Here is a 25,097-nt window from a genome sequence, read left to right as displayed (position 1 = left end):
GCCTGAGTGAATCAGTGTTTGCAGCTAAAAGCTGCGGCCACACTGCTGCTTGTCCGGGTGTAATCCACCGTTATCCTGCCGTGGAGGTCAGTCAGGTCGCGGTGTGGTACAGGCCAGCAGAGACCGTCGCTCCGGGGACTTTAAAGTGAATCCCACATGCCGTTTGTTTGGTATGGCACAACTGACCCTAAAAGGTAAGATGATTGGACTTGTGGATACTCTTTATTAGGCGAATACATCCACAAAAGGATGATTGGACTGATCACCAGGTGAGCTGTGTTTTTAGGAGGAGAATGTGTTAGCAGCAATATCTCTTCATACACTTCTTAAAATAGGTCTGAGATGCTTTTTATAGATTCCTATTAAGTAAGATTGGATATGTTTCTAATTCAAAGATAGATCTGCTTAGATAGATAGATAGATAGATAGATAGATAGATAGATAGATAGATAGATAGATAGATAGATAGATAGATAGATAGATAGATAGATAGATAGATAGATAGATAGATAGATAGATAGATAGATAGATAGATAGATAGATAGATAGATAGATAGATAGATAGATAGATAGATGATAGATTCACTTTACTAAATGTGGTAATAAACCTCTTAGTAATTTATTTCCAGAGCAGGGCTTACGCCAGGTGCAGATTAACTATTTAAATCATGACATGAAATCCGCACCATTCAATTAGCTGCATGCCATCACTAGGCTGGAATTTTGTCTGTTCAGTTTAGGACAGTGGTCCTCAAGCATTTCATTCTGTGGACCACTTCTGTGACAGACAATAAGATGTATTTGTACAAGCTTTGTACAAGCTTACTTAAACAAGTAACCAGGTCAGATCTGGGAATGGAAATTTTGCATGATTTTTAGTTTTTCACTTCTTCTGCCAGGTGTGTTTACTTACAATCATCTGTTCAAAGGATTCCACAGACTGGAACTGGGCTTTGTAGACCTGTTGAAGCACATAGTCAGGCTTAGCTTTTTATTAGCTTTCTTCTGTCAGAATTCAGCAAGGGGGTTGTTTTATAGGTTTGAAATGCACATAGGCATAGCCAGACTCATTTTACTGTTACACAAGCCCTGGGATATATTTCTGTGCCCCAGTAAATTTTCCTGATTTCAACAAAAACGTAACAGAGTTAAACAACCAGGTGCCTAAAGATACAATTCACAAGATTACAAGAAAGTCAGCTGCATATACATGTTTGAACTTGGAAGCTTTAAGCTAGCCAAAATGTGTATTTCATCTCTGTATGTGAGTATGGTTTTAAAAAACATCAAGCCTTGAAGCTAGTTATTTATATTTAAACAATTTTAAGAAAGCAGGTGCCAAAGTTCTTATTTACATATTTATATGTGTTGATTTCTCATATTTTTATATGCGGTCTGGCTTTTTAACGTGTCTGGAGGACATCAATAAAAATCCTAGAATTTTAGAGTAAATGTTTGAGGTTAAAAAATAGTTCAAATCTATTTTAATCAATTAAAATGTAAAATCTTAAGCTTGAAGCATGGCTTATCCCTGCTGACTGAATGCAGAACCTGTTATTCACTTTGTTTAGAGTTGTCATTTAAAACAATCATAGTAAATAAACAATAAATTGTAAATTTTTTATACCAAAATGTGTCCTGAGTCCACAGAGATCACCATTGGTGGTAAATGTCTTACAGTTTGAGAACCAGGGTGGGTTGTATGTTTTCATGCTGACTGAATTATATTTACTGATGTCTTCTCAATCTGTGTTGACCAGACACAGAAGGCTATGATGAGCAGCTCCACAGCGATGCTGAGTTTCTGTGCTCTCATCAGAGGATGGACACTGAACTGGTTGACAGACTGGTGCTGCAGCTCAACAGGATCTACCCCCAGACACTCAGTGACAAGGAAGCCTGCAAGGTCACTATGTAAATTGTTGGGCACCAGTAAACATGCAAAAGTCGTTTTATTTAATTACAAAATACAACAGTTGGTGTGTTGCATTATTCACCTGGTTTTAACCTAATAAATTTGTAAAAACACCAGTGGTGCTTACATGTTGAAGCGAGCAACAAATGATTCAAATCTTACATATGACAAATTTTCAGAGACCACCAGACTTTATGTGACATATTGAGCTATGTCAATATTGAGGTTGTGGTTGGGGCAAAGTGCAGATAAGAGCGAGGGAGCAACATGGCCAGTAAATGAAAGGTTTAATAACAATCAAACTTACACATACAGGAACACAGGCAGGTGTAAAACATGGTCAGGAAGATAACAAGAGCACGGAAACACAGAATATGTATTCAGGCATCATACAGGGTAGTGACCAGGGTAGTTTTCCAGGAGGAACTGGTGGAGAATGACAATAGGTAAGTATAAGTACCGAGGGAATGTGGAGAATGGACCAATGAATTCAGGAAGTTAATCTAAAGGAAATTAGGATCAGCTGGTGGGAGAGAGACTGAAAGTAACTGAGGAAGAGGGATTATTAACATGATTGTGCAGGGAAGAAACAGAAAACAAAGAGTACAGAAAAAAGTAAACACTGAAACTGCCGAAAGAACATAAACAGGGGGGAATAAGATCTATAAGGATATACAAAAATATGGCATTAGAATCCAGGGAAGTAACAAAAACCTAAACACCAGAATTAATCTAATAAGTCAAAATGAATTGAAATAAACAAGAGAAGAACATGGCAGGGAAAGTATCAGAACAACAAACTCACAACCCCAAACACAGGCATGACAGTTTTAACTCCCTCACCATCCTTCTGACTGTGTGTGTTCAAGTTAAATATTCGGCCTCTTCCAGTTCCAGCCGCTTTGATCAGCTAAAAAGTCGAAGCATACATTGAAAGACTTTTCAGTTGCAATATTTTTACAGGAGAAAGGGGCATTGCAGCCAAAGAATTGTTTTTGTAATGTACCAATGTGTTTTACTTGTCACCGAATAACTGTATTAAATTAGCAGCTGGACTAAATGTTCTAAGATTTTCTGGGAGTTTCTGCTATATTAAAAATATTTCAATAAATGATCATTTTTATTAAATTTTAGCTTTTTAGAAGCTCTAACATTGCTCAGACTTTTTATAGCTGTTAGTGGCAGAAATGTTTTGGAAATCTCAATCCTTAGCATTATTTTCTGTTTAGTTCATTCCTATTTAAAAACTAACAAACTAATACAACTAAATACATAAATAAATGTATGTTTATTTGACCATGGACAGAACATTTTTGAAAACAGTTAAGCAGTGCCCTCTGTGACACATAAACAATCTTGCTGAAAGCTTTCCTGCAGATCTAGCATCTGACTTCTTTTATGGACAAATTAATACATACAAACCTTTAAAGCAATATTTTAAGCTTATCTTAACCAGAAGATAAAAACACTTTGAGTATTTTAAATCTCTGGTACTAGATAGAGAGCAAAATAGAGAGCAGACAAAAACAGTAAGTGAAATGCTCACAAGTTAAGAACCTTATACAATAAATTAAAAAGATAATTCCATGTTTAAACATAAACTAAAATCATATGAGACTGTGTAGCTGACATAATTCTACATAGCGGATTGTATAATTAAAATACATTGGCCTATACTGGCGCCGGTTTTTCACTCATCAGGTGTTTCCATCACTTCCACGGCCACAGGTATATGAAAACCAGCACCTCGGCATGGAGACTGCTTCTACAAATATTTGTGAAAGAATGGGTCGCTCTCAGGACCTCCAAACTTCATGTGGCCTTCAGATTAGCTCAAAAACAGTCTCTAGAGAGTTTTGTGGAATGGGTTTCCATGGCCAAACAGCTGCATCAAAGCCCAGTGCGTCGGATGCAGTGGTGTAAAACACAGCACCATTGGACTCCGGAACTGTGGATACGTGTTTCTCCGTAGTGACAGTTAATGCCTCTCTTCCTGGCGATTGTGTGGACAGTCTGGGTTTGGCATTTGCCAGAGGAACAGCACTTTCATGACTGCATTGTGTTAAGTACACAATTTGTTGCAGAGGGAAGCATGATGTGGACCTGTTTTTTAGGAGTGGGGCTCATCACCTTAGCTCCAGTGAAAGGAACTCTATATATTCTACAATTTCCTGCTCCTTACTGTGTTGGAGCAGTTTGGAGATGGTCTCTTCCTTTTCCAATATGACTGCCCACAAGTGCACAGAGCATGTCAGAGCAGAAACATGTCAAAGTAAATTTGTTGTGAAATAACTTGACTGGCCTGCACAGAGTCCTTATCTCAGCCTGATAGAACACCTTAGGTATGTATTAGAGCAGAGACTTTGAATCACTCCTTCTCCTCCAACATCAGTGTTTGACCTCACATCTATTCTTCTGGAACAATGGTCAGAAATTCCTATAAACTCACTCCTAAACCTTGTGGACCTTGTGTTAAACCTAGTGGATTCAGGACAGGATGTGTAAAAGCAGACAAGTGAATAGTTTTGACAATATAGTTTATTTCGCATAGTAAGATGAGCTCAAAAAATAATTGTAAAAAGAAAAATTAAGTATCTTTTTATAATTTCTTGTTGGATATTTTATAGATAAAAATAAGATGTAGAACAGTTTTATAAATCAAAATGCAGCAATGTTTACATTCACAAAAGGACAGCACACATGAATATAATATGCAGCATCAAGTCAAACTTTCACAGTTTGTAGTAAACCTGTGTGCTCTGTTTAGACCGTATCAAGGGCCATTGGAGACCGTATGAGGTGCTCAGAAATAACATGTCCAGTATATCCAATCCAATATAGACATAAAAGTAGAAAACAGAAGTACTTTTCTTTTGCTTAAAAAGAAACACATAACATGATTCTAAAAATAACAACTCAGACTCTGCTCTTGTCCACCTTCTTGTTAGTTTAACGCGCTAAATAAGATTTTATTCAGATTATTGATCTGATAGATTACTGACATCAATGCAAAAAAAAAAAGACATTTCCTCTGACTGCACGTCTGCCTCTCTGCAGTTTAGAAGCCTGAGAGTCCCCACTAAATTGCGGCTAAGTGAACTGCTGAAGTACCTGCATGGGAAAGGTGACGATGCATGCTATGAGTTCTACAGAGCACTTCACATCCACGCTGAGGATGTTTACTTCAGCTTGCCTACTAGAATCAGACAAAGAGGTAAAGCTCTGAGCCTGAGTGAGATTCCTTCTCAGAGTTGTGGTTTTTATCAATTCAGACACTAGATTTTTATTGAGATGCCAACAGGAGCAGAAATGGTGGAGCAGATTGTGGAAGTGACATCAGTTTCCTGAAAAAGCCAAATATCCTGTGTGTCATAGTGATCTGTTCAGATGTCTCATCTGGTGGGTTTTCAAACTGACTGTTGATTATAATTCTGTTACAGTTACAAACTTGTTTGTATGAATCTTCTTTTTAAGCTTCGTTTTTGTGATCCAAATGGATAATGAGTTTCCTGTTTGTTCCAGGAGTATAAGAGAGAAGTGGTTCAATGTTGTTTTAATTTCCTTATCTATATTTCTGTAGGTTGGTCCTGTTTAAGACACACACCAAAGTTAGGGTGCTATCTTCTCTTCGGCTTAAGTTTCTATCTAAAGTATAACTGGTGCTGTTTGACCTCTATGACTCTCTGTTTCAGAGATGCCTGATTCAAGAAGTACTATCATCCCAGACCGATTTGAGCTTAACGACAGAGGTAAATACTGTTACAAGCAACATTCTAATTACAGTAATACAATCGATGTTTTATACAAAACTATGCAAAAGTATTCACAGTCCTTAAACCTTTTCACTTTTCATCACATTACAACATTACAACTACAAACTTCCATGTATTACACTGTATTTAGGCGATAGACCAACACAAAGTACTACGTAGTTGTGCAGAGTATGGGAAATGGTACATAGTTTTTAAAAATGCTCTTAACACAACCAACAGCAAAGCATGCATTTATATTCAGCCGTCTTTGCTCTGCCTTTTTGCCTGTGTATAAATTGATGTCAGTATGAACACAGCTGCTTTGTGATAATCCAGAGGTTTGTTGGAGAATATCATTGAACAAAGAGCACCACAAAGACCCAGGAACACATCAGAGAGGTTCAAGTTATTTTAGGTTAGGTGTTAAAAAATGCCCCAAGCTTTCAACATCTCACAGAAAACTGTTCAATCACCTGCCAGTATACCAAGGTCATCCACTTCAATTTAATTGACATTCCTACTATTACTCATCCTCTTCACAAATCTGACCTTTATCAAAGAGTGGCAGGAAGAAAACCATTATTCAAAGAATGCAGTTTGTCACAAGACATACTGCAAGGTGAACACAGGAAACATTTGAAAGAAGGTGATCTGGTCAGATGAAACCAAAATTTATGGTTAGAATGCAAAATGATATGGTTTAGAAAACCTAATGCTGCCCAATACCCTGAACACACCATCTTCACAGTAAAACATGGTGTAGGCAGCATGGTCCTGTGGGGATGCTTTTCTTCAGGAGGGACTTGAAAGCTGTTCAGATGTCATGGGAAGATGGATGATACTAAATATAGGGCGACCCTGGAAGAAAACCTGTTAGAGGCTGCAAATAAACTGGAAATGTGAGCAAAGATTCACCTTCCAATAGGACAAAACATAGCTACATTGAAATGGTTCATCTCAAAGAAAAATGTGATAGAATGGACTGGTTACAGGTACCATCCAGGTTCTATCCAATTTGACTGAGCTGAACTATTTTGCTAATTTCTTCCACTTTATAAGTTTGCACTACTTTGTGTTGATCTATCACACAAAATCTCACTAAAACAGCAACGTTTGTCATTGTAACTTTAGAAGAGGTGATAAAAGTTCTGGGGTGTAAATAATTTTGAAAAGCTCTGTATCCTGATGATTAATAATACATACACAAATACTGGGTTTTAACAGGTTATTTAGTGACAATAACTTGTCCAAGAAGTACGGGAGCTACAACAATAGGCAGACACAACACACATCCCCGGTAGACCTTATTAAAAGACATTACTGTTAATTAGCCAAAAAAAAGACTTTAATTCTGTCTTTGGACTCCTGCTGTGGGAAAAAAAGCTTGACTGCATGCCTGGTGGGGTGTATTAATGTAATAACCTTACAGTTTGTGTTTGTGTGGATACGTCTTTCTTTCACTGAGCTACACTTAAGCTCTATAAGCTCTGCTGAACCTTTTAACCCCTGTAGCATCAGAATGTGGGGCCCTCTGTACTGTACGGCTTCACCGTTCATCATCCCATTAAATCCAGGGCTTTGGTTTTGTGGGTCAACTAAGTTCATGTTTAAAGTGGGCTTCTTCTGCCCTGCCTTGAGTCTCAGCCACCATTAAACAGTTAAAATATGGCTCTGATAACAACAATGGTGTTTTTCCCACTGCAGCTTTAAAATCCCAACTCTTCACTTTTCCTTCAAATTAAAATGTTTGTTGTCAAAGATGAGTAATTTATCAATTTTCTTTCCCTTTGAAGGACCAATTTTCTTCCTCAGTTGTTTTAGCTTTGCAGTTGGCATTGCAATTCTCTATTATTACAGAGGTGAGTCATGCAAAATGAAAACTTTATCTCCACTCTCTCTTGGCAAATATCTGTAACCCTTTTTTACCCCTCTTTCTACAGAGAGTCAGAGACTCAGATGCATAGAAGCGTTCCTTCACTGCTCTGCAGTAAAACTCAGTAAAGATGCTAAGGACATTTTTATTTCCTATGTGGAGGTCAGAAAGCAGAAATAACAAGGCTGAAATGCTTCAGAAGAACAAGCTGTGCAAGTTTGCTGTGCCAAACCAGTTTTACGTCTACCTCTGTGGAGCACTTTTGTATCGTTTCTGCTTGGGTTTGTTGGTAGAAAAATGCAACCAACACAAATTTTTAAGTCACATTTAAACCACATTTTGACTGAAAAGCACAGTTATCACTAAAATGGAAGTTGCTTTCATTAATTAGATGGCTATGCAGTTTTTGATATTGAAAACATGTTGAATAAAACTGATAACACCCGCTGTAGCTAACATATTGCTGTTATTACCCTAAATGTAATGCTGTAAGTTTGTCAGAAAAAAAGACCAACCTTTGATCAGTGAATGTTTTTTTTTATCTCTCTCTCTCTTTCTGGCTCTTGTCTTATAATACATGTGTGTTCTGCCAGTTGCCTGTGTCCAGTAGAGATTTACTGTTATGTTGCTGCCATTGATTTTAATGTAGGAAGCTTTTTCACAGAGAAATCAATGCAATCATTAGAGATGTACCAATCATCTGGCCAGAGTACGAAATCGACTAATTTTCCGTTTAACCATCTCTAACTGGTGATCAGCAGAATAAATACCTAAAAAAAGAGATTGTTTTTTACAAATCATTAAAATCTTCAAAACCAAGAATTCCCAAAATTTCCTTTCATGAATTCATCAACCAGCAGTATGTACCTTGATACACTTTTTTATTTTATTAAAAACTGAGAAAGGTTAGGGACATGAGCTTTTTTCCTTAAGCTTGCAATCCCTTTTCTGTTGGATTCAGAACTACTGCCTATATCAAGGAACCTGCAGCAGATTTTGTTTGTTCCGCTCTATATGTTATTTTCCAAGAATCACAATCAGATCAGAATTGGCAGGGCAGAGCTAAAAAAAAATCAGAAAATGGTATTGACCAGGAAAACTACGATTGGTGCATCTCTAGATCTTACAAAAGACTGTTGAATTTCCTATGTCTGGAGAGCTGTTAATTGTTTTAGGCTAAACATACCATGATTATATCAACATGCTGATGTAACTCCTAAAAACAGTTTTCTGTCCCTCTGATTCAGTAGTGCCAAACTCCAGTGCTCGGAGTATAGGCCCTGCAACTTTTAGATGTTATCTCCTCAGCATGCCTGAAAGGTCATCTAAACGGTGCAGGACAACCATCACCCTCAACAGGCTGGTGTTTAACAACCCTGCTTTAATTCTTTACTTGAGTAGCATAACTTTCCATAGCACATGTCTGTTAACGTGTCCTACACATTTTCTTAAATGCACAATACCTTTCTGTTAATAGTAGTGCCTTCTAATGATTTTCTAATATGCAAACATTTACTGGGGTATGCTTAAAAATGAGGAAATAAAGTATAAAAATAAGCAGTTTTGGGACTTCATTTTATTCTTTAGCAGTAACAAAAAACTTACAGATAAATGTTGGTCTGTGATGACAGATACATTTATGTACATTTGTCTGCAACTACCCCCAAAGTGGTGTAGTAATAAATGCATTGTGGTATTATGCATACTGCATACTGCTTGTACTTAAGTAGTGTAACATGGTTTATGAAGCTACTGCTTCTCTTTGCACCAGAGGGCGCTGCTTTTTCATTCTCCACATCAAATCGTGACACAATGTTCTAGTCTGCCTTATCGATGACAATGAGAAGCAACAGAGACATAAATTAATAATGAGAAACTGGATGAGTAAAGTTAACTCAAGCTAAGGCAGCATTAAATACATTTACTTAAATGCACAGGTGAGACATGAGTGCAGGATGCATGCATTTAAAAATGGCTTGAAACTCTTTCTTGTAATAACTCTTGAATAAATATGGCTACATCAGGGGCATGGAGAAGGGCTCAGGCGCCTAATCGTATGATATTTCCTGCTTTCTTCAATAACATTATTGTTTTTCTGGTTCACAAAATCTAAAACGCCTCATTGATTACCAGCATACTGATCTTTGACCCTCACAGAACAACTGTGTTAAACCTTAGGCAAGAAGAGTCACAAACTTGGCATCCAAATTAGAAATTATTGTTATTGTTCTCTTTTCTAAACAGGGTGAAAAGTATATATACAGGGTCAACCATATACATGATTAGTTCTGGCTGGAAATCGGACTGCTATTCTTATCAGAATTGGTAGAGCTCTAATACATCTGCTTAACTTCCTGGCATGGACCTGTCTTTTAAGTGTAGTCCATACATTTATTATTATTTTCTTTTTTTTTTTACAAAATTTGGTCTTTGCTTAGGCAATTCTAGAGGTTTAATTTTAGCTCCTTTGTCCATTTCAAATTCAGTTTTGAGGTGTTCATTGGTGTTCACCGTTCACCGTACATACAGGCTTTTAAGCATCGTCCCCAAGCTTTCAGTAGGATTGATGTTGGGGCTCTGTGGAAGTCCTTAGGGGACCTTAATGTATACTTTTCTTCATGATCTAGATGTGCTTGGGTTGTGATTTTCTTTTGCATGTATTTTGATGATCATCTTGTTGTCATGTTCATATTCAGTTCATTTCTCTGTGTTCATTAGTGTATGTTAGTAGGAGTCTCTTTGTTAGTTCATGCATTTGTGTTTAGTTTCTTAGTTTATTCTTATGTCTTTTGTACATTTGGAATTGTTTCTGTAAGATCTGTCAGACTTTTCTTCTTGGTTTTATAGTTTCTTTGTGTGTTAGTTCAGTTCCTATCAGGTTAATTGGTCTCCTTCTCTCAGCTTCCTTGCCTTCCTCTGTCTCAGCTGCTTCTCAGTATCCTCTGATTACTCACCGGCTTGCTTTGTCATTCTCCACTTGTCCCTCAGTATATTAGCTCTTTGGCTCACATTGTCCTCCACTGGATGGTTCTGTTACTATCCCTGTTTCCATGCCTGTTTGTGCTGAGTTGCTCTGCTTGTCTATGCTCCATTTTCTGATCTCCTCAAGCTGTGCTATAAGTTATTTTTCTTTTATTTAATTAAACTACTCAACTGATCGGGCTTTCTGACACCTTTCAATGGTTTTAATTTGTGTTTGGGATCATTTTCTAATGGAAACCCCCAACAGTGTCCAAGTTACAACCATCTGGCCATGTCAAACTCAGATGAAAGAAAATTGGTTAGGTTGTTCAAGAATAACTCAGGAGCCACCAAGACTCAAGCCTGTCAAGAACGAAAGGATGCTGGAACAACAGTGTCACTCTCCAAAGTAAAAACGTACCCAGGTTTTTTAAGTCCAATTGAAACTTGCAGACGACTCAAGTTGTGGCTTTCAAAGCTCAGAACGCTGTGCCATCTGTCAAGCATGGTGGTGGCAGAATCATGATGATGGTCTATTTCACTGCAAGCAGTACTGATGTGTTGCTTAAAATGAATGGAACATTGAAGATAATGGACTACCTATACATGTTCACCTTCCTTTCAAATCAACATATCATGGTGAACACATAGTTTAATTAACATTTAATAAACAAAATGAAATAACTCACTGAAATATAAAATGTTTTTTTCAAGAGCGACCTGGCAAAATCTATCAAGACCCATATAAAGAAACGAGCCAATTTAAACGGGCACCATGAATGTTCTGACATATTCTGATAAGAGGAATGGTTGAATAATCATCCACAACTATGCAAAAAGTTAAAATTTTTGATACAAAACATCTAATAGTGGGACATTTAAGCAAATATTTATTTATGTCTGTATTTGTTTATATAAATTACACTGTGTTCATTTAAGACAATTCACAACACTTTCAAACATTAGCAGGCTTTTAAAAAACCATTTCACCCTTGAAAATAAAAGGCTCAAAAGCCCAAAAAATAACATGAAATTCATGCCAAAAAACGTATAAAAACATTTTTAATAATGTTTATCACTATTATTTAGATAAGGATGTAAAACACAGGCACAACGGCTTTTTGTGGATGAAATAGGCACTGATTTGTTCACTTATTGAGGCTTTAGTGACACAGATGAAACAGTCTAATCAGAGCCTCCACTTTAACAAGCAGTTCTGCTGGGGTCTGAATCGTGTTGACTCTGACTCACCAGCTGCTGCCGGCCCAGAGAACCACACACAACTTTGCTCATAGCAGATGGATTCCGGGTTAAACCGAACAATGTTTGGTCGAATGACGACAGGGCAAAAACGTGTTGGTGGGTCAGAACTTTGATGCAGATCAGATACACCCTGAACATATCCATTTGTTCAGCAGGTCAGTCCAGGTGAGCCATTAGTGCTGTGGAAAACTGAAATGTGTTCAAAAGTCTGCTCAGGTCACTCTAGGACAGCTGGGGAGACAGACAGAGCACAGTCACATGTGCCTTACTGCTGCTGTGTCCACTTTTCTGTTTGTCCACCAGCAACAAATACGTTGTTGATGCACCAGACCACCTTTGCCACCATGGCTGTTTCTCTCTGGTTCGTTGTTCTCTCGCTGTGCCTGCAGAAGAGCAGGACAATGATTTTCTGGTAAACGACCAGTGGCTGGATTTGTTTTAGTTTGTTGGAAACTTCCACACCAGTCTGGAGTGATCAGTGAGTATTTAGGTCAGGTAGACTGTTGTAGTTTAGAGGGGCAGAAGACCAAAACGATGCTGACTATGTGGATGCAGTGTGGAACAAACTGCACAATAAGAACAAAATGAGCAAAGAGGTTTAATATGATAATAAAGATAAAAATCAAACATGCAATCAGACAAACACAATTAGGCCTTCTTGGTCAGTGGCTGTGGTTTGGTTGATGGACTCCCAGGGCAGTGATGAAGATGTTGACAACCACTATGATAAAAACCAAGCCCGTGGCCAGATTCTCCATTAGGTTCAGCCTCCAGTGTTTTTGCTCATCGTTGATGTTCAATTGTACTGCAGACAAAGTCAGGACATTTTACTACACAAAAACTCATCAGCTAGTTTATTCAGGGGTCAAAGCAAACTCATTAGGATACTTTACTGTAAGTCATAAATAAATGTATGCCTCAGTCTTAGTTCTGTATAGATTTTGTGTCAGTAAATAACCAAAAGGACAAAGAATAATTAAAGTTTTTTACTTCTAAGAAGAATCAGATGTTTTCTCTTTCCATAATCCAAATAGAATGCCTAACTTGACATTTACATTATTTTTGCTATTGCTTCATGTTTCAGCTGTTGCTGATTAAATTAAAAAATATGTTCTTCTCATCTACAGGCTATTGAAAGGCCCTTAAACTCTTTCACATGTTGTCACATTACAACCACAAGCTCCAATGTAATTTATTAAGATTAATTTATACATGCTTTTCAAACTTTATTGAGATATTTTTTTTTTTACAAAAAAAAAAACATTTAATATGCCTTGTTGTCAGCACCTGAGTATATAATCTTTTAGAAGCAGGGACTAACATTTTGTGAATATCCATTTTGAAGCCTTGCCAAAAGTTTTCAATTAGATACAAGATTGGACTTTAACTAGTTAATTCTACCACATTATTATGATTTGATCTAAACCAGTTTATTGTAGGCTATATGTTTAGGGTAATTTTATCTCCTGAAATACCTGCCCCAATCTTGATTCTTTTTCCTCCAAAAAATGTTCTTCCAAAATTGCCTTAAATTTGTCTCCATCTATTTTTTATGTTCCCATCAACTGTAACAAGCTCCCTGCAGAAGAAAGGAATCCCCACAACATGATTTTGCCACCATCCTGTTTAATTGCAGGGGTTGTCTTCAGGTTAATGTGCAGTGCTAGTTTTCCAACACAGCATTTTTGTACATAGGCGCAATTCAGCTGCAGTCTCTTCTGACAAAAGCACATTCTTCCATGTTTGCTGCATCTTATTGCTTTTTTGGGCTCTCCTCTATAAACTCCAGATTTGTGGAATGCATAACTAAAAGCTGTCCTGTGACATACTCTCCTACCTGAGCTGTGAATCTCTGCAGCTCCTCCAGAGTTCAGAGCTCTCACCTATTAGTTTGGGTGGACAAGCAGGTTAGTAGGTTTCCATTTGTGCCATACTCTTTGATTTAAACATCCCCAAAACTAATTTTACACACAGAGGGATTCTGGTGACTTCTGTAGGCATTTGAATGCACTGTATTTAATTTAGGGGTATCAGTAAAGGGGGCTGAATATAATTGCACATCACACTATTCATATTTGTACTGTTAAACTTTTATAAACCAAGTACCATTTCCTTTGCGTTAGTCTATGACACCGAATCCCAATACATCAAAGTTGTGGTTGTAATATGGCAAAAACAATTTAAAGAGTCTGGGGTGTCAATACTTTTAAAATCCACTGGATATATTTTATTAAACTATACTTTATAAATCAAAGTCAAAAACAAACATTGTTTTTTAACTGTCGGGTTTTTATGCAAGAACACAGTGTTAGCTATCTGATCTGTAATACACCCTAAAGATAAGTGGACAACAAAACATGACATGTAAAATTATGCAATTAGCTCTATGATTGAAAACTAGGTCAAAGTCCAGAAGAGGTGATTGGAAAAACTAAATACAGGCCATGATTCAACGGCTTGCAGAACCACCTTTACCAGTAATAACATTTGATTCTAGTACTTTATGGCAAGAAGAATAGTTGAGGATTGACTCGATGACAGCAAAGTGCTTAAGCTTAGTGTCTGTGAAACAAGTTTATAAAAAAAGCTGATCATCACTGTTATTAAAAGCGAGTTACAAAGCCTTGCAACAGAACTCAAACTCCTTCAATGTTTTACACATTTTGTCACATCAGAACCACAAACCTAACTGTTTCATATTAGAATTAAGATGGCACAAGATGTATACGCAGAAAAAAGGGTGCATGATGCAAGTCTTTGGGAACTTGCATGCACCATTTTCCATACCAGCTTTGCACATCTTTGCAAATGTTTTGGATCTAGACTTTGACTATTTTTATCTGAAAAGAAAACCTCTTCTACTTTACATTTATTACAAATTCAATTTTGTAATGTGGACAATTTTGGAAAGATTGAAGAGGTATGAATACTTTTGCAAGGCGCTGTATTTGCTACTGAATTAGCCCAGGCAGGGCATCCTATTTAGCCTCTGCTGACTAAAGAAAATTCCTCCAGAAGTGGTTTTGGTTGTTTAGACGAAACTCTGCAAATCCAAGATGTGCTGCAATGCTATTTTATGAAAACAAAATCTTGCAAAGAAAAAAACAATTAGAATGAAACCATATTTTGTTATAAATTTAAAGTTGTAAGAGCTAGATAACTTATGCTGTGTCCTACCACATAAAATCTAATACTTGATGGAGGGTGTATTTTACCTTAACTCTGACTGCAAATGCAATGTATTTATTGAGATTCTTTGCGTACATTTAGTAGAGACAGAACCATGGACCCAAATATCTCACTCATGCAAATAAAACAAGATTCAACTTTACAGTGCACAGGTAGAACAATACAGAGGAAGAACAGAAACCAGCTAAGGGAAGCTTGCATTTCCTGTATTGCAAATATCCTTTCACGGTAGTTTTTTAGGACCTTGAATGCGCCAAAATGATTAAAAGAATTTAACACCATGCTACAATGACATAACAGTATTGTTATCTTCCTCATCACAGGGGACTGGCTTGTGAATAATGCTTAAAATAATGTGTGCTGCCAGTAATTAATCTGCCCATAGATAAAGGCAGTGAGTGAGCATGCATTCGTAATTTGTTGCCGACCATCAAAGGTCAAGCGGTGCACAAACTCGACAAGCTTGACTGTGCTGTCTGATGCGGGTAGGTGGGGGCTGGAGCGGGGCTGTGGGAGCAGTATGTAGGCCACTCACATCACACCCCGTTGGCTGTATTAGACTGGCTTCACCCATGGGTAACAGAGGGGAAGGCGAGGATCTCAAAGGGTCAGAGAACGTCAGATGACTCTCATGTTCTTGTCGAAATTTTCCCCACTTCAAGCATGAGTATTACAATATGGATTAATGGTTTCTGTTTCTTTATATGCTGAGCAACCTCAACATAAACTGCAGTGTATGTGGATTGGATAAAAATAAATCAGTCATTGCATCTGCCCTGAAATCTTTTATTTTTGGGTCATCATACAGATTCAGAGGGTGGAAGATAACGTAGTTCTTTCTGGATATGAAAAATAACAACAGGCCTCCCTTTATACAGTCATTCTGCTGGAGATGAGGTGATTCAATGTGACCTGGTGAAAGTGCAACAACCTGCGGTTTGACTTGTTGAAGCCTATCCAGTCTAACCTGCAATTAAATGTCTTTTCTTTATTCTACTTTCTAAATGCACATCTAGTTATCTAATTTTTCAAAGTGGCCTATATCCCTGTTATGTCTGAATGATATGCCTCATGAATCATTGACTTCAGCTGCAGTCTTCCCCTTTAAAATGTCTTCAAAACAATGAATGTGCTTTGCATCACAGTCCTTTCAAGGCTTGATACCCGCCCACACTACCAAAATTCCAATATCTGCTTTAAAATATATAAATGTTTTGCAGCACTAGTGGCCTTTATTTTTTGTTATTTTGTCCAAAGTAGGCAGACAGGAAATGCGGTAAAAGGAGGGGGAAGCATAGGTCTCGGGGGTCAGGACTTGAACCTGGGACGTCTCCATCGAGGACTAAGGCCTCTGTATATGGGTTCTTCGCTCCACTGCTAGACCACACGCCACACCCACCAATACTTGCTTTAATGGGCTTGATTGGCTAGCACACGCACTTGAGGCAAACCCCATAGAAAATCTATGGCGTATTATCAACAAGAAGATGAGATACACCAAAACCAATATTCCAGATGAGCTAAAGACTGCTATTAAAGTAACCTGACTTTTTTAAAACCTCTTCAGAGCAATAAGCTGATCAACTTCATGCTCCATTGCATTAATGCAGTAATTCACACAAACAGAGCCCCAGCCAACTACTGAATGTTTTGTATTGACATTAACTTTTTTACATAAATTTTTTTTTTTTTTAATAATTTGTATGTTATTGTAACTGTGAGAAACTGAATTGAAGGTTTTCATTTGCTGTAAGCCAATTATCCTCAGAATTAACAGTAATAAACACTTGAAGTATATCATTGTGTTTAATAAGTCTTTATATGTTTTCCTTTTTAAACTGAATTTATTGAGATGCACAAGCCTATTGTAGTTTTTAGTGGTAAATCTTGTTGTTTCCAGCACTTTTGTTGCCAAAAGAGTACTGAAGTGACCTCGCCCCTTTGACTCCCATATATGCTGACAGACTAAAGCCATGTGAACCCTGACCTGGTTACCATAGTCACAACAAAAGACTAGTTGCTAATGGATTATTTGTCAGGAATCATGGACTTGACATTGGTGCGGCTCGATTTCTTGTAGGAGCAAAAAATAGGCTAATAATAGGCATCGATCTTGCTGAGACGCAGGGTGAAGGGGATTTAAAGTGAGGCAATACAGAAAAAACAAAAAATGCCTCCATAAAGCTTAGGATTTATCTTTTTTCTTACCTGTGAAGATTAACAGGATCCCAACTGTGACCTGTAGACAAAGAGAGATTGTGATTAAGGTGACGACGGGGATGTAAAAAGAGATGTTTGGCCCCTGCTCAATCACGGCATTAAACTGGGAGGCATTGGCCATCAGCAGAGCCAAATCCAGCATGCTCTCAGCTGCACTCTTCTTATTGGCATAGTGGTTCATGTTCAGGAGGGGTGGTCCACCAGGCTGAGCATCAGGGTGGGTGGCCTGAGGAGAGAAAAAAGCAACCAGAGAAACCAAAATGTTTTAAACTTGGAAAAAAAATTATTTAACTTTAAAAGAATGCATGGAAATGAACAGAAAAATGTACTGCTATGTTTTGCTCACTCAACAGAGCAAAACAGTGTGTTGATGGGACAAGCAATAATGTGCTTCCTGTGCATGGACATCGAGGATCTGGTTGCTGCTCTGAGCTAATTGGAAAAACAAGCAGCCATTACCGTGGAGTGACCCTTAAAAACAGAGCCATTAGTGTAGCAAGAAGAGTCTGGGGAACAGGCGAACAAAAGTAAATCTTGTTCACAAGAAGTTTAAGTCAATATGGATAAAAAAAAATCTTCTCTTTCTTTCTTTCTTTCTTTCTTTCTTTCTTTCTTTCCTGTTTCTGTTGCCCTGAACCAGAATCTGTTTACTTTCCAAATCAAAGCAGTGATGACTGACTGTTCTGTGCCTCCAATTAAGCTGGTAGTTTGAAGAGACATATTAACCCTTCAGTCATAACCCACTCTAACTGAACATAATTACAGTGAGCTGCAGATCTTAGCTGAGTAAAACCCAGAATAACTATTTTAAGGAAAATATCTCATTTTAAATATTTTATCTGTACTTAATACAGAGCAAGAAAAACAAAAATGCAACAAATAAACATTTTATGCTACACTAAATTCATATTGTGCCACAACAAGTATTAGTTGTCTCAGGGGGGCTGAACACGCCACACTTTTTCAGATTTTTAGGGGGGTATGTAAGAACCTGCATCCTCTCTATGAAAGAGCAGCAAGTATCCTGAGATGTGTTAACTTTCCACTGAATTGATTCTTGTGTGGGCAGTGATTATGTAACAAATGATTAGCCTCTTCATTCTAGTGGACTCTGTACTCCAAAGAATAAATTGTACAGGGTCAGTGGGTGTTGGATTACCTTGTTTGCTTGCTAAAAACTCAAAAATGTCCTTCATTCTTAAACAGTAACAATGGATTTTAATTTCTTGATGAATTTCCATTAGGATCCTCTGTTCACCAACACCTAGCTGACCCCCATCCAACCCTCCCTGCAGACTGGCAGAATCTACACTTTCAAGGCAAAAGCAAGAGCTTTCTTAGGCCCTTTGGTAATCAGCAGCCTCTTCCACACCACCAAACCACTCCTCTTTCGTTTCCCAAACCCCTGCAGCTGCAGAAAGCACATCTTGTCAGAGATTAGCCAAACCACTGTACTGGTAACAACTATCTTCCCTATGCTCCAAGGACAAAGAGACAGGAAGAGCTGCAACCTCTAATTTGGCACAGATCAGGCAACAGCGAAATAACAGTGCCTTTACGATATTCACAACAATCAGCTGGCACGGTTTGAGTTGATAGTTGAGGGGAAAATAGAAACTGAGAGGCGATGTGGATTTCGGAGTTGGAGAAAACCTAGTGCTGCATTTTGTGATAATTCCAGTGAGTTTTAAGTAATTCCTTAAAAACAGGCTATCACCAAATCCTTTTCATTTCAAGTTTTAATGCCTTGTCCCTTGACTCATCACAGCTCCCTCAAAACATTTTGCTACACTCAACTGGAAACAGTGGGATGTGGTGTAGAGTCCTTGTGACTGTGAATTTGGGGCAAATGCTACAAACTGCTCGCTGTCGTGACGTGTCAGGGTCAACCATGCTGCTCTCAAACACTGACACAGGCTTTTCAAAGACAGGCCTTTATCCCAGAGTCAACAGACCACAGTGTAATAATGCCTGTTGTGAGACTAGAGGTTGGAAAACATGGAGTCAATGTGTCTAGAAGCACAGCAGCTGTTTTTTGTTTCACAGAAATTATAAAGAAATAAATCCACATTGTACATTCACTTTTAGTATCTAAACATTAAAGGCCAAGAGGTATGGTCTTAAAAGCTGTCAGTCAATGTTTTTCCTCAAAATAGTATTTTAAAGGTTAACTGACGCTACAGTTTGATGAAGACAGTTTGACATTGCTTTGAATAGGCATTCAAATGTGAACTTTGTGATGTGTAAATGTTTTTGCCCCCTTTACTTCATCTTCTGAAATAAAATGTAGTGTAACCAAGTGCCTTCATATCACATAATGAGTAAATAAAGTCCACTTTTGTGTAATTTAATGTTCATATAAATCCAGCTGTTCTGTGAAGCCCTCAGGTGTTTGTTAGGGAACAATAGTAAACAACAACATAATGAAGAGCAAAAAACACCGCAGACATGTCAGGAAAAAAGTTGTGAAGAAGTTTAAAACAGAGTTAGCTTAAAAAAACAATATACCAAGGACTGTTCGGTCCATTATTCGAAAGGAGATTGGCACACCTGCAAATTCACCAAGAGTTAGTCATCTACCTGAACCGACAAGCCAAACTAGAAGAGCTTTAATCAGAGAACCAGCTAAAAGGCTCATGGTAACTTTGAGGGAGCTACAGAGATTCATGGCTCAGGTGGTAGAACATGTTCACAGGACACCTCTTAGTTGTGCACTGCTCAAACCTGGCCTTTATGAAAGAGTTAGAAGAAGACAACCATTGATGTCCCGTTCAAAGTTTGCCATAAACCAAAAACATGTAGAGGACACAAAAAACATTTTGAAAAAAGGAGCTCTGGTCAGATGAGACTGACAATCCACACCACCATGAACATCATCCCCACAATAAAACATGATGGTGGTGAGATCATGTTGTGGTGATGCTTTTGCTGGCCAGATATAATAGAAAGATGGATGGCTCTAGGTACAGGACAACCCTGGAAAAATACTGCTAAAGGCTGCAAAAGACTTGAAACTCGGCCAAAGGTTCACCTTCCAGTAGGACAGCAACCCTAAACATACAGCCAGTGTTATAATAGAAGGGTTTAGATCACACCTTCATGTGTTAATATGGCCTAGTCAAAGTCATACATTTGGAATTTGGCTTGACAAATCATGTTTGCCAACGCTCTCTGTCTATTCTTACTGAACCCCTTCAGTCCCCAGATGTACAAAGATTGTAGATACCAGGAAACACTTGGCATGTCCTTACACTTGTAACTGTCAAAAAACATGGTTCTACTTGATTGACTCGGGTGGGCTGAATTCAAATGCATGGCAAACCTTTTACATTTTTATTTGTAAAAAAGCAAAAGGAGCACTTTAGTTTCCCCTCTAATTAAGTGAAGTTGTATTAAGTCATAAATCTGAAACTGAAATGAATATTCTCAGCTCAGAACAGTGCAGAAGGTTAAAGCATTTAAGATCCAGAAAATTAACTCAAACCTTAAATCTAATGAAAACATCTTTTTCTTTGTGTGTTGAGAGGCCACCTAAGTTTTGGCTGACTTCCCCTCAATAGAACTGAACTCATGAACTTGCACATCTAATCCCAAACATTTCCCCTTTTCCCATGTTGTCACACAGATCAACACTAATCTAAATACCTGCATGTCGGTTACTGCTTCAGGTATTGCTTTGTACCACTAAGCTCTGAGCTTGACAGGCAGAGGGCTTTTTACATCAACAATACTAGGGACTTTAGACACTCTAAGACCCCTGCATGTATTATGCTGTTAATTTAACCAGCTGTTGAAAGACCAAATTAACCTAACTGCACGGGTGTGTCTTTCTCTTACTTTTGCCTCATGCATAAGCACTTCTTTGGTTTTCATCTATCATATTGTGTCGGCAACCCTCTCTTTTCACTCAACTCAAACTCTGGCCCTGCTCCAGAAGAAGATCGACCCAGCTGTAAATCTAATTTCCATGATTCTCTGTAGAGCTTTTAGTTTTACAGCCTTGCACAGAGCAAAGCAAACATGGCTTTTTTAAAATGCGGCCTATCCAGCTACTGCAAGAGTAAAATAGAAACTGATTCCAGAGGATACATAGAAAAAAACTATTATTTGGGGGAAAATAAAATAAAAACACTTGTGTGTGTTTGCTCTGACACAGAATCTGATTGTTATTAGATTTCAGGGCAAAACAGCCTCAGACATTAAAAGGCTAAGGAAAGTCCACATATAGGATCTCCAACCTGCAAAACAACCAGGGATTTATTCTTCTTTTATAGATCAATGTGGGTGAGAGAAACATTGTAAATTATATCAAATGTTCATTTTATCGAGCGTAAGGCTATTACATTTAGCATCTGCTGGCTGAGTTCTGACAGACAGACGGAAGTATCTGCGGCCAGGGTCTTCCTCTTGCGTTGTTCCCCAATCAAAAACAAACAGAGCAACACACAAACAGGCACACCCATCTGAAATTAAATTGACCCGCAGAGATTGGGTCTGCAGAAATGGCACAGAGAAGTCTGTTTCCCTGTCTTGTAAAATTGAATGCAGCTATGGACTTCAGTGCATTGTCATTACTTGACAAATGGAAGTTTGAATTGCCTTATAAACCACAAGGCTTAATAAGTTTTACTATTATGTCCAAGTGTGGCTTGAAACATCATGGCCTTATGTAGAATGAAGTGTGTGTGTGTGTGTGTGTGTGCTTTTTATGTGTGCATTTAAGCCAATGAAGTGGTAACAAAGCAGGGCACTCATTATTTATAAGGTCACTTAATGTTGCAATGACCAGAATGTTACCTGAGCCACCATGCTTGCAGATCTCAGTTGAATGCTTCAGGGATTGACTGGTTTATGTGGTGTACATGAAAAGATATGGTATTGAGTACATACAGCAATGGTAGGTACTCTGGCTTGCAGTACTTTGGATGACATAGAGTATGAAACAAAAACAATAACAATGGTAAAAAAGTGAACTAGCAACAAAAGTTCTTGTGCTAAGTAAAATTGCAGACAGACTGTTGCATTGAATTTAGCCCCTTTTCCTAATAATCTAAGGACTTGTTCAGATCGTCTATGTCTTTTAAGTTAATTCCCCATTGCACCATTAAATTTACAGAAGCTATTTGTGCCTTACTCTTAATTTTGTAAATGTGTAGTTTGCAAGTAAGACTAATAAACATGTACTGTCCGAAAACAGACAAAGCTCAGTGTGGGATAATATAGGATCTGCTTTTTCTATGAAAAATAATTTCAGATATATTACCTCGGCTCCAGTTCCTCTGCTGCTGTTGTTGTTCATCATGTTCCAGCAAGCAAGCTGCTGCAAACTGAACTGTTAATGTATCCTGTTAAAGGAGAGGAGAGGACAGTACCTGCAACCGTATACTTGACAGAGCATTAGGTGCACATTTAGTTTTACTGATATGGAGACACAGCATCGTAAATTTGTCTAAATGTACCCTCTACAACAGTCTAACACTATGATGGGTGAAAGAACCATTTTGCAAATATCAGGCTTTTTGCAACAAATCTATGTGTGGTTGTTATAACTCAAGTCTATTACTAAATCAGATAACGTTTGTGTTAGAAAACATTGCTAGAGTTAAGGAATTCCCGCTAAAACAGTGTAAAATACTGGTCCTTGCTTTTATTTTTAGTAGATAAAAATAGTAGTGATGGTTTCTTTACTGGTGTCAATAAAAACAATCAGGTACAGTGCCTTGGAAGGTTTTTACACCCCCACTGACAGGTGGACTCTGTTAACTAAATAGATGACTTCTGATGGCAATGGTTACACTGGATGTTCTTCCATTTAAAAATTATTCACTAATTTGTTTTGGCCCATTTTTAAAAATTCCAACAGAGTACTCTGATGTTGGTGGTTGTAAATTGACAAAATCCAAAAAACCACCAGCAGTATGAAAACTTTTGCACGGTGCTGCAGAAAGTGTTGGGTCCTTTAGATAAACTGTCCATTGGTTTATTTTTTAATTGACCACTAAACACTGACAATAAAAACAGCTGGGTAATGAAGTGTGGATTTTACAAAATACGTTTTTAAAAAACAAACTGAAGTAAAAAAATATGGCTGCTCTTCCTGCTTTGTGTGTTTTTGCTTTGATGACATCACAAGAGGCACAAGAATTTCACTGATCAGTTGGCATCAGCAAACATTGTGATGGACAATGACTTTTGACAGATTTAAACATAGATTCTGAAGCATTCAATGTATATTTGAGTTGCAAAGAGGTTCAGCCTTACATTTGAGTCCATTTTCTTCCCCCGTTTGAATCAGAGTTGACCTGGAAGCCATATCGGATACTGATGTGGATGGCGAAGCAGAATCAAACGATGATGGTAACAATATGCATCGTTAGAAGTTTAATTAGTATGAATCATTTCACATTCCTGTTTGAATTTTTTCTGTCAGATTGTTCCTGGGCATTTTCATCTCTTGTAAAATTAGTAAATATCGTATTCTGCTTGTATTACCCTAAATATCCATGCAGTGTTCTCACATATACCTTTTTTCCTGTAGCAGTACAGAATACAAATAAATGCCTTTAAAGTTGGAATTTATTTAAAAGCATGCAACTAGAAAAAGAAAACTACAAATGGTTGCATTAAAAAAGTTGCCTTATGTGATGTCAGTGGAAAACACCTGAGTTGAAGCTTAGCTTAATCTTGATTAAGCTGCGTTTTAACGAAATAGCAAAACAATTAGAATATTTGGTTCTATAGGTGACAAATTATATCAAAAGTGAGTTTGATGAATTTACAGAAAGGTATGACAAGTAGCTTTTAATCAGGGCTGAAAAAAAGTATTGTTTACTGTAGATTTTAAATGACATTTGACTGCTAATCTTCACGGTAATCAACCATTTTAAGAATTTTTTTGTGTGTTCTTCCTTTCTGTAAAGCGCTTTAAATCGCCTTTAAATGAATGCAATAAGCTTGCATTACTTGTAATCGTTCATTTAAAAAAATAAAAAAAAATAAATAGAAAACCACTGTGTCCCAGCCGACCAGTTGTTGTCAGATTTGTGTCAGTGTCTGTGTTGGAAGGTGCAACAATGTGATGAGTCGGCTGTCTCTGGTAGTCCCAGCGTGCTGCGTGATTGGACCGTCCCTGCAGTCGTTACTAGGGGCGTGGAGCCACGCAAACTGAGTGGGAAACACATTTTAGAGCCTCAGCAGCGCATGAACCTAACGTTGAAGAGAGACGATGATAAGGGAATACAGATGTCCGTGTAAAATACCTGCCGGGGAGATTACAGGAAAGCTAAAGGCATCCCGTGGACTGAATCGAGCTGTGTGTTAGTTTACCTACAGCCTCAGCGTCCAGTAGCTACGGAGAACAAACGGTTGGGAGCAAGAATTGAGGTCTCCAAATATAGAGGGATGCGGGGACTTGTCATCAGATAAATACATCACATTCGTCATTTTTTTGCTCCCTTGTCAGTATGGGGTATGTGCTTAATTAGTAAAGCCCGGACTGAAGCTTGGTTTGCTGGTGTGTTGGTGTAGCTCTCGTGTGTGAAAATGGGCATAATAATGAGATAGGGCGTCCAGAAAGTCCACCGTCTGCTTCTTCTTGCCGTGGACAGTTGGCTAACGTTAGCGAGGCTTTTCTAACTGCGGATCTGACTGGTTCGGTTCGGACCGCTGTGTGAGGTGTAATCTGGCTGCTGTAGTCGTCTTTCCTGAACAAGGTAAGCCGTTTAGTTTTTGTGTAGCCGTGTTTTCTTGTGTTGGTACACGGGTTCATGTCACGCGTGGGGCGAATATATTTAGCGCGTGCAAACGGTTAGCTTGTTTAAACTTAAATTGTAGCTTGCTAGTTTCTGCTGCACCTGAACGAAGATGGCCTCTGCAAAAACAATGTGATTTTCTTTCATGGTTAGCTTATATTGTAAGTCACACC

At 38.0% G+C, this 25,097-nt stretch overlaps 3 protein-coding genes across 7 annotated transcripts in view; 2 read left to right on the top strand and 1 right to left on the bottom strand.

Moving 5' to 3' along the window:
* Positions 1-4: 4 nt before the first annotated feature.
* On the top strand, positions 5-10,698 carry LOC124876150 (caspase recruitment domain-containing protein 19-like). Its single transcript, XM_047378687.1, has 6 exons — positions 5-194; positions 1,761-1,906; positions 4,973-5,129; positions 5,608-5,664; positions 7,461-7,526; positions 7,608-10,698. The coding sequence occupies exons 1-6, from the start codon at positions 173-175 to the stop codon at positions 7,718-7,720; spliced, it is 561 nt and encodes a 186-aa protein (XP_047234643.1). The 5' UTR covers positions 5-172; the 3' UTR covers positions 7,721-10,698.
* A 1,728-nt stretch (positions 10,699-12,426) lies between these two features.
* On the bottom strand, positions 12,427-22,495 carry LOC124869018 (ninjurin-1-like). The gene is made up of 3 exons (XM_047366725.1): positions 22,437-22,495; positions 17,162-17,399; positions 12,427-12,569 (listed from the first exon to the last, which is right to left on the bottom strand). Exons 1-3 carry the CDS (start codon positions 22,473-22,475, stop codon positions 12,427-12,429), a joined length of 420 nt encoding a protein of 139 aa, XP_047222681.1. The 5' UTR covers positions 22,476-22,495.
* A 1,796-nt stretch (positions 22,496-24,291) lies between these two features.
* The window catches only part of LOC124866808 (serine/threonine-protein kinase WNK2-like), a 51,425-nt gene continuing 50,619 nt past the window's right edge, over positions 24,292-25,097 (top strand). For 2 of the 5 annotated variants that reach the window (XM_047362771.1, XM_047362761.1), the window contains exon 1: positions 24,292-24,885. The gene's annotated coding sequence lies outside the window, so the exon portion shown is untranslated. The remainder of the gene's footprint in view (positions 24,886-25,097) is intronic. The other 3 variants (XM_047362794.1, XM_047362787.1, XM_047362779.1) reach the window with 2 other exon arrangements.

This window comes from Girardinichthys multiradiatus, chromosome 1, assembly GCF_021462225.1.
Source record: "Girardinichthys multiradiatus isolate DD_20200921_A chromosome 1, DD_fGirMul_XY1, whole genome shotgun sequence".
In the NCBI taxonomy this organism is placed as follows: Eukaryota; Metazoa; Chordata; class Actinopteri; order Cyprinodontiformes; family Goodeidae; genus Girardinichthys; species Girardinichthys multiradiatus.
Note: the sequence above shows the minus strand (reverse complement) of the source record. Positions and strands in the feature narration are given on the sequence as shown.